General features: G+C 47.3%; 1 protein-coding gene across 1 annotated transcript; it reads right to left on the reverse strand.

The window, feature by feature from the left end:
• Positions 1–427: 427 nt before the first annotated feature.
• On the reverse strand, positions 428–5761 carry LOC106889361 (paired amphipathic helix protein Sin3a-like; the record flags this gene model as incomplete). The annotated part of the gene is made up of 3 exons (XM_014944286.1): positions 5533–5761; positions 1980–2156; positions 428–534 (listed from the first exon to the last, which is right to left on the reverse strand). Coding segments are annotated over exons 1-3 (473 nt in total), but the record flags the coding sequence as incomplete, so codon positions are not given.
• Between the last annotated feature and the right edge of the window lie 4224 nt (positions 5762–9985).

The following is a 9985-nucleotide window of genomic DNA, read 5'->3' on the forward strand; positions in this document are numbered from 1 at the left end:
GTTGTTGGCCTTCTTGGCCACCTGGCCACTCTGCTAGCTCCTGTTCAGCCCACAGGCAACCAACACCCCCAGGTCCTTTTCTGCCAGGCAGCTCCAGCCACTCTGCCCCAAGGCTGTGGAGTGTTCATGGGGTTGGTGTGACCCAAGGGCAGGACCCGGCACTTTGCCTTATTGAACCTCAATAAGGCCAATTATTAATGGGCAGACAGACAACCAGATAAAACAGCTATCAAGGGTGAACTTGTGAACTCCCATCCCAAGCACAGATTTAGCAGAAATGAAGGGTTTAACTTTCAAAAAGGAAAGCACACAACTATTTTGACCCTACTACTAGAGCCATGTTACTCTGCAGACGCGGGGACAGGACTCCCATGCCCACATACACTCTTTCTAACCTGGAAGGAACGAGCGAAATGCAGCTTATTACCTTTGAGATTTAAATTCCTTCATAATATCCAAGAAGTCATTGTAGACCTGTGGCTGGCTACCAAACTGCAGCTTCACCTGGTCAAGATAAGACAACGCGTCCTCCACCTGGGGACAGAACAGACAGGTTATATCAGCAAGAGAAGATTTTATTTCACCTCCCATTGTTCTGCAAAAACACGCGTTATTTGAAAACACAGCTGTTAGCCCTGAGCCTGGGCAGGGAATTAAGGAGCAAAACATCATGAGCCTTGTTAGTCTACTACCAGCACTGTTTGAATAAGAGATACTCACTCCCCACTCCTGGCTCACAAGATAAAACTGCACCAGAAAGAAACAAAAAAAGGGGGGGAAAAAAAAAAAAAGCAACACAGATCAGCAGAATTACTCAGAGAAAAAAAAAAAATTACTCCAAATTTACCATCACTGAAGTGACTGCTAGGATAAACAGAACTAGACTGAGTATTTTTTCCTGCATTCGTATGTGGAAATTATTATGGAAGTCTAAGAATAAGCAGAAAGTGGAAATGACATACTCAGTGTAGTAGATGTCTGCCAGGTACACGCTTGTACTTTTTTTTTCCTAAAAGCCAGACATTTCAGTTCGACACAGAAGGATTTTGAAAATGGCAACTGTGGGCGGTAAATTGTTTTACACCTCAAACAGCAAGAAGTTTATGAACCGTTCGTGTACCAACATCCAATTTTCAGATGTACTGAAAGAACAGCCACAGCCTAAAAGGAGAGCTCTGGGTCCCACACGCTCATCAGCTGCAAGAGCTACACACAAAACCTCTCCTTTGCCTGAAATTAAACGACAGCAAAGCAAGAAAGACTATCACATAGAGCCCCAATCTTAGGTCGGCAGAGGATTTGCCATCGATTTCACTGGGAGAAAGAACCACACATTAAGAAACCATTTTCAGAGGTCTCTAGAAACGAAGCATCCTACATTCAGCGAAAGGAAAGGGCCTCTCACCCAACAAGGCAGCAGGTTCCAACCGAAACTGGAAGAGACCTGCACCATATTTGGAAAAGACTAAGAAATAGGCATCAATTTATATATATCTGTGCCTTCTCACTAGAGCCGAACCAAATGTAGCCACTTCAACGGGTTATTTTTGGTGGAGTTTTCTCTTTTTTAAGGATTTTACAGCACATAATCCCAGAATAGAGCCTTCCTTACTCCCAAATTACTCCCACGCAACCACCCACATAAGCCATGTGTTCCGAAAAGCACCAAATGTTTTGGCAATTTAACCCATTCGTATGAAAACCCCTGATCGATACTTCCTCCTTTTCCTTCCTGCCCCTCATCTTTTCCCAGCAAGTCCGTTTTTTATTAGGGTATTTGTTTCAAATACCCTAATAAAAAGGGGTTTCAGCAGAAGAAGTCCCTTTCTGCATTCTCCCAACAGGAGAAGCCTTGTCAAGAAAGGTTTTAGGAGGTCACCACCTGGCTCTGCAGAGAGGTGTCCCTACAGGAGGTCCCCGCTTGCCCCCAGGATTTAGGCAGAGGTTGTTTTATTTAAGGCAGCGATGGTGGGTGTTACCTTGAGCCTCTGGAACTGCTGCTGGCCCTGCACGGGGACGGCTGGTGGCGTGGGGTGAGCGTGGCTCTGCACCACCTGGCTCCCGTGGGGCTGCACCGGCGCCGTGTGGTGGTGGCCGCTGTGGACGGCGGCGATGGCCGGCCCATGGCTGCCCGAGCTCTGCGGCACGGCCGACACCTGGCAAGGCAAAGAGGATGACATTTACGTGGCTGCAGCTTCACGGCCACCTCCACGGGGACACAGCAAGATCTTTCCAAACCCGGAGACACAAGATTAAGGAAGCAGAAACACGGTCAGTCTGAACTTGAACCAGAGCATGAACGCTGAGACTTACTCAAAAAACGTGTTTTGTTTTCTATAACAATCACCCAGAGAGATCTAAAACCCCAACAAGACGACTCATCCTACACTCCAAGTAGAGGAGAGTCCTCTCTCTAAACACATTACCGACGCAGGTTCTCTCCAACCTACAGACTCCCTGCTTGTCTAGTCACTAACACTAACATAAAGACCTGCAAAAGGAGCATAAAATGGGATTTTCAGCCTGATAAAGTCATAGAGTCATAGAGTTGTCCAGGCCGGAAAGGACCTCCAAAGGTCATCTAGTCCCACCTCCCCGCAGTCAGCAGGGACACCCCCAACTAGACCAGGTTGCCCAGGGCCTCGTCGAGCCTCTCCTTGAATATCTCCAGGGAAGGGGCCTCAACCACCCCCCTGGGCAGCCTGTTCCAGTGCTCCACCACCCTCACAGTGAAGAACCCTCTCCTCATCTCCAGTCTAAATCTGTTCCCCTCCAGCTTGAGGCCATTGCCCCTCGTCCTGTCATTGCAGGCCTTTAAAAAAAAGTTAAAATAAAAGTTCTCTGTCTTCTCTAGAAAAAAAACCCACTTAGTGTGACAAGCAATAATTTGAATGAATGACTCTTAAAGGGCCTCCACACTCTTGAAGTCCAAGTGAAGTTCTCTGGCCCCAGCAGACTCAGGGAAAAACTCAGCTTGTGACCTCCCCTCGAAAACCAGTGCAAGGAACAGAAGGCATGTATTTTTCAGGTCTCCCTCACACAGTAAACCAGAAAAATTTCAATTTTGGAATATACATTAAAAGAGCCCTTTAAAAAAAAAAATTAAACTACTTTTCATTTTACACAGCTTTCCATTCAAGCCTCTTTTAGACGGGATATACTTTTTTTAATCCTTCTCGTGAACCAAGAAACGGTTTTCTTGCTGGTCCATTCAAGTTCTTTTTAGGAAGGACTGCCAGCATAAACACACCCTCCTCTTCCCGTCCCTGCCTGCGGGCTCTCCAGCTCTGCGGCTGCTACTCGCAGCGTGAACATTCCTCCTGCAGAAGTGAGGAAGAAGCTGTGTGTAAAATCAGGCACCAGAGAGGGAGGGCAGCTCACCCAGCAGCACGGAAGATGCAACACGCCAAAAACACGACAAAGCCACATCACACAGGAACTGCCTTTCCCCAGCCAGTATCTTCAGCGCGCTCTTAAAAGCACATGTGGGTTTTTTTTCCTCTCCCAATCTGCCAGCTCCTTGCAAAGGAGGTGAGAGAGGAAAGATTGCCACCTAATGACTCTGGAGGTCACGTTGTCTGAAACATTTCAAGCTTCCTGAAAGTCTCCAGTCCAAATGCTCATCTAATCCAGCCTGTTAAGTTTCAATTTTGGAAAATATGTTAAAAGAGCCTTTAAAAAAAAAAAAATTAAATTACTTCTCATTTTACACAGCTTTCCATTCAAGCCTCTTTTAGATGGGATATACTTTTTTTAATCCTTCTCGTGAACCAAGAAACGGTTTTCTTGCTGGTCCATTCAAGTTCTTTTTAGGAAGGACTGCCAGCATAAACACACCCTCCTCTTCCCGTCCCTGCCTGCGGGCTCTCCAGCTCTGCGGCTGCTACTCGCAGCGTGAGCATTCCTCCTGCAGAAGTGAGGAAGAAGCTGTGTGTAAAATCAGGCACCAGAGAGGGAGGGCAGCTCACCCAGCAGCACGGAAGATGCAACACGCCAAAAACACGACAAAGCCACATCACACAGGAACTGCCCTTTTAGACGGGATATACTTTTTTTAATCCTTCTCGTGAACCAAGAAACGGTTTTCTTGCTGGTCCATTCAAGTTCTTTTTAGGAAGGACTGCCAGCATAAACACACCCTCCTCTTCCCGTCCCTGCCTGCGGGCTCTCCAGCTCTGCGGCTGCTACTCGCAGCGTGAGCATTCCTCCTGCAGAAGTGAGGAAGAAGCTGTGTGTAAAATCAGGCACCAGAGAGGGAGGGCAGCTCACCCAGCAGCACGGAAGATGCAACACGCCAAAAACACGACAAAGCCACATCACACAGGAACTGCCTTTCCCCAGCCAGTATCTTCAGCGCGCTCTTAAAAGCACATGTGGGTTTTTTTTCCTCTCCCAATCTGCCAGCTCCTTGCAAAGGAGGTGAGAGAGGAAAGATTGCCACCTAATGACTCTGGGGGTCACGTTGTCTGAAACATTTCAAGCTTCCTGAAAGTCTCCAGTCCAAATGCTCATCTAATCCAGCCTGTTAAGCATAAGATCACCCGAGATATCATACACCTGTGGCAGAGCAACCATAAGAATGAACCTTTTCCTGGGGAGAAAAAAAGAAAAATGGAAAAAAAGCCCTGGAATGGAAAATGGAAAAAAAAACCAAAACACTAGCCTTTAGGATTTAGAGACCATTTAGGACTGATTTTTTTTTTTTTTTTTTTTTTAATTTCAGAAACAAGTTAAGAGTTTCTGAAGATCAGAAGGTTTTAAGCCTTTCTTTGAGATAGAACAGAAATATTTTACTGAGACACTGAGTGATTTCTACACAGGAAGGACATGGACCTGATGGAATGGGTCCAGCAGAGGGCCACGAAAATCATCAAAGGGCTGGAGCATCTCTCCTACAAGGACTGGCTGAGAGAGCTGGGGTTGTTCAGCCTGGAGAAGAGAAGGCTCCGGGGAGACCTTAATGGCCTTCCAGTACTTAAAGGGGCCTACAGGAGAGATGGGGAGGGATACTTTCTCAGGGAGTGTAGGGATAGGATATGGGGTAATGGTTTTAAACTGAAAGAGGGGAGATTTAGATTAGATGCTAGAAAGAAATTATTTACTGTGAGGGTGGTGAGAGCCTGGCCCAGGTTGCCCCGAGAAGCTGTGGTTGCCCCATCCCTGGAGGGGTTCAAGGCCAGGCTGGATGGGGCTTTGAGCAACCTGGTCTGGTGGGAGGTGTCCCTGCCCAGGGTGGGTAGGTTGAAACTCAATACTCTTTTAAGTCTCTTCCAACTCTAACCATTCTATGATTCTATGATCTGAGAGAGTCACTAAAAGAATCACATTCAAAAAAGCACACCATGTGTGTTCAGGTGACTCTGAACACAAACAAAGCCAATAGTCCTAGAGCAAGTGCTTAAAATGGGACGTATGATAAGCGCATTGTCCAATCCTGATTTCTCTTTAGGAAACCCTGGTTACTAATATAAAACCTCATCTCAAAGACAGACTTCTAGGGTGAAATGACGAGGGGCTGGGCTGGTCATGCACCTGGTAGCTGGGAGTTACGGAGTACTGGATGCCGGTGGCAGACTGCATGGTCTCCGAAACCGCCTCATATACCGGAGGTGCCGGGGCAAGCACGCGGTGCTGGTGTTGGAAAGCTTCGGTGCTGCTGGTGATACGTCTCTGCTGCGACGCATACACGGGTGACTCCTGCTCATCCAATCGCCGCTTCATTCTGAACTCATGCTCGGGGAAGCACTACAAAACCTGTGAAAAAAAAAAAACAAAAAACCCACACCAATTAACAAAAAGGCAATTGATTCATCGCTCCCTTCCGGCGCCGTGGACACTAAACTTCAACCAAGAGCAGGTAGGGCAAGTTTCTGTCTGTTCGTTGAGGTTACTGATATCTCGAGATAGGAAAGAGGAATCACTGAGAGGTGATTGTCCCCCTGTACTGGTGAGGCCTCACCTTGAGTACTGTGTCCAGTTTTGGGCCCCCTACCATAAGAAAAGACGTTGAGGTGCTGGAGCAGGTCCAGAGAAGGGCAACAAAGATGGTGAGGGGCCTGGAGAATAAGTCTTATGAGGAGAGGCTGAGGGAGCTGGGGGTGTTCAGCCTGGAGAAGAGGAGGCTGAGGGGAGACCTTATTGCCCTCTCCAACTCCCTGAAAGGAGGGTGTAGAGAGATGGGGGTCAGTCTCTTCTCTCAAGTCACAGGCGACAGGACAAGAGGAAATGGCCTCAAGTTGCGCCAGGGGAGGTTCAGGCTGGATATTAGGAAAAATTTTTTCACTGAAAGGGTTCTCAGCCATTGGAATGGGCTGCCCAGGGAGGGGGTTGAGGCACCATCCCTGGAGGTGTTCAAAAGACGGGTTGATGTAGTGCTGGGAGGTCTGGTTTAGTGATGATGCTCCTTGTTTGTTGTGTGGGTGTCTATTTTTGTCAGTTAGGTTGACGGTTGGACAAGATGATCTTTAAGGTCCCTTCCAACCTAGAAGATTCTGTGATTCTGTGAATTAAGATCCAGCATTCTGCATGAAACATACAGCTGTGTTTTATCCCAAATAATACAGCCTTATTGTTAGAAATAAAATACTCTGCTTAAAAGTTAATGATTTCTTCAATCCCACTTAAAGGAGGGGTGTCTCAAGCACAGGCAGACCCTGAGCAACGGAAAGCTCACTGAATGCAGTATTTGAACACAACAGACTGGGGGAAGGCGCGTTACCTACACACAGCCTGGATAAAGTTGCCTACTTTGAAAGCAGAAAGAACCTCCCGGAGAGTCCAGGCAGGATGGCAGCCAGCTCTGAGAGATGCTAGAAGAATGTGGGAGGAAGAAGGAAGCACAAAGCAGGATGCGTAGTCAGATTTTGAAATCACTTACGAAGCCCTGAAGTAAAGCGCTCCCTCTTTAACACACGTAAGACACGGTGTAACCTCAGGGAAACCCACAGACCCACTATACCAGGAGTATTTTGGATACAGCACATCACACAGCCGTGGTCCTACCAGCATCCTGGCCCTGCTCACCAGCATAAAGCCAAAGAGTGCACACTGGAGCAGTGCTCAGAAGGCTCCCTGGCATCACTAGCAGGCTCTGTGGCACTCTGTGTAGCTACCAGGGATGCCAACGAGCACTGATGAGCAGCTCTCCCACTTACACTCTGGTGCTTTCTCTTCTCCAACACGTTCCTGCCCTACTTCAAGTTGCCTTTATGCAACCTCATTTCACTTTAAATCTGACAGGTTGTTTTGCCACTGTCCCGCTCCTGAAAGCGCTGTGAATTCTTTGCTGTGTTTGACTGAACTACTCACCTACTCTTCTCTGCAAGCAAATTCCAGTGCTGGCAATAATTACTGCCATCCTTGAGATCTTATCTACTTCTCATCAAAGCATTGGGTGTGCTCAAAAGCATCTATTTAAGGTGTTTGATGGACAGAGAACAGAGTGAAATCCAGCTTTTTCAGCCTCTAATTCACCAGGACCTCTCCAAAACAAGTCCTTTCCAGTTCCGGTGCAGTTAAACACATTCATTGCTAACGTGGACCCAGGGATAAACAAGAGGGAATGAAGCTCCCCCAGGAGCTGTACAACAGCCAACCGAGCCAGTTCTCAGTGGTCAGGACTGCTCTTCACAGCCTAAATCTGACACTATCCAAATAACCCAAAGATCATTCACCAATATCTCCAAGGGCACATCAAATATGTAAATGGGAACCACCAGGACAGAGTTCAGAATAGATTGAGGTGGGCTTGAAAATGCAGGTTTTGTGCAACGAGGTGTTTTTCCCCTCCGTGTCCCTCTCTACTTGTCCCTCCTTTCACTTGGAGAGGGTAGGACAAGAGGGAAGATGACTTCTTTTCTTTTTGGAGTTGCTTTTCAATTTTAAGCCCTCAGAAGAGAGTCCCGTATCAGGTCCCCAAAGCCCTGGCAGGTGGAAGATCACTGGCAGAGGCAGAGGAGGAACTCCTCACCCCAAGGAAAGGAGAAAGCTCCCAAACTGGATGTTTTAATTCAGCTTTGGAACAACATACGGTTTTATGCTAATAGGGCTGGGACTAAACCGAGCCATGCCAGCAAATCTGGCCACGCACCATCATCCCGCAAGCAGAGCTAGCCAGGATTTTGCATGACAATGGCTGGCTGCATGAGTAAAGTCTGGGCAAAGCTTTGGTGGCATCTATTTATAACCCAACTCACCAACTCGGACACCCTCCTGCTCTAAACACTGGTCCCCCAGCAAGTCCTTCCACTTTGTTTTCATCTCGCAAGGCTGGTTCACCCCTTACCCCCTCAGTGGTGTAACTGCTTTCCTTCCCTACAGGAGCAACCACAAGCTTTGCAGTTCCCTACATGCAATGGCCCCAAAGCAGGAATGTCCCCCCCCAAAAAATAAAAGAAATTCACGTGTGATTTGCTATAAAGAAGTTAAATGGTTCCAGCAGGCTTAACACACCGTCTGCGATAAGGTGTGATGTGTGTGTACATATATATATATGTATATATGTGGTGTATGTGTGGTGTGACAGCTGTTAAGCATCCCAGCCTTGTGTCTCACTTCCCAAAGCAACATTCCACACTTGTCGCTTCCTGTGAACTAATCAACCTTGAAAGCAGAGGCTGTTTGAGGACAGAAGATGGCCAGAAGACTCGTGTGCCCTTATGAGGATTAAAAAGCCACCTTAGGCTGACTGAGAAGCCTTTTCCCCCCCACGGAGCCACCCAAGAGCTCAGCCCCGTGAGGCCACAGGAATGGTGGCAGCACCAGGATACGTTACACACCAGCAGCACAAACACCAGTTTTTTGAAGCTCCTAATTCTTGCAGATGAAGTGAGCAATCTTCCAGAAATCCAGCTTTTCTGTACAGTCGACATTAAAGCCTCTGTTTAGTGAAAATTAAAGCTCCCATAGGTTTTTCTTCCCTCTGAATCCCCCTCACCTCCACTAATGGAGCACGGAGTCTGGGTCTATCCAAGCACTGCACCTGCTTCAACTTTAAAATTTCATATTATAGTCAAAATATATATATATATTATAGACAACAGTCAACAGCACTAGTCAATTTTCCTAGATAACACCTTCTGCACCCTCTGTGTAAGAGTGGCTGGCAGAACACCACCACTTAACGAAGATTACTAATTCTCAAGGCTTTCTTAATCCTAGCAGAGAGGTGATTTTGATACTCTGCTGTACCTAGAGGAAGACTAGTGACCTTAACTCTGCATCCACCACCATCCCTCAAACTCTGTGGAAAGGGGAAAGCTCCGAGGGGTGAGCAAACCAGCACCGGAGCAGAAACTGGTCTGCATCCTGCAGTGATGCTCCAAAGGTCCCCTCAATTCTTCACTGAGCTCCTGCTCATCTTGCCGTGGCATCTTCCAAGGATCCTCTCTATTAGAGATCTGTGGTGTCCAGCAAGTCCTACCTCTCCTACCAGGGGCCAGATATGGAAGGAAGACTGGTCTCAGGTAGCACCCCTCCACCGAGGTGACACTACAAATAGTATGAGGATATTCTATGTTGTCTTCTCAGAAATATAACAGCCCTCCCCTTTGCCTCCGAGATTTAGAAAGCTCCAATTCAAATCGCATCATCTGTAATCTCAATTTGGGGCTGGAAAAAAAAAAGCCCCCAAAATACAGCAAGGACTGTGCAAGACTGAAATCAAGTCACAAACTTCAGGTACTTTCCTTGGCTAAAAGCGTTATCCTCAGCCACGTAGGAGAGCTCAGCAGCAACTGAGCAGACCAAGCCCACGGAGAACTGCACCCCCTTTCCCCAGCACCATTTCTACCCAAACCATCTTTGAACTTCAGTTAGAGTACACTACATTCTGCCTACAGGAGGATGAAAAAAAAAAAAATACACACTTTTTCCTTTTATTTATTTTTTTCCTGAGGTTTTTAGTGCTCCCCCTCACAAGGAAAGGCCACCTTGTAGGAATACACCTCTGATCTTCCCACCCGTGCTACCTCCCAGCTCACCAGCT

This window comes from Calidris pugnax, unplaced genomic scaffold, assembly GCF_001431845.1.
Source record: "Calidris pugnax isolate Ruff unplaced genomic scaffold, ASM143184v1 scaffold70, whole genome shotgun sequence".
In the NCBI taxonomy this organism is placed as follows: Eukaryota; Metazoa; Chordata; class Aves; order Charadriiformes; family Scolopacidae; genus Calidris; species Calidris pugnax.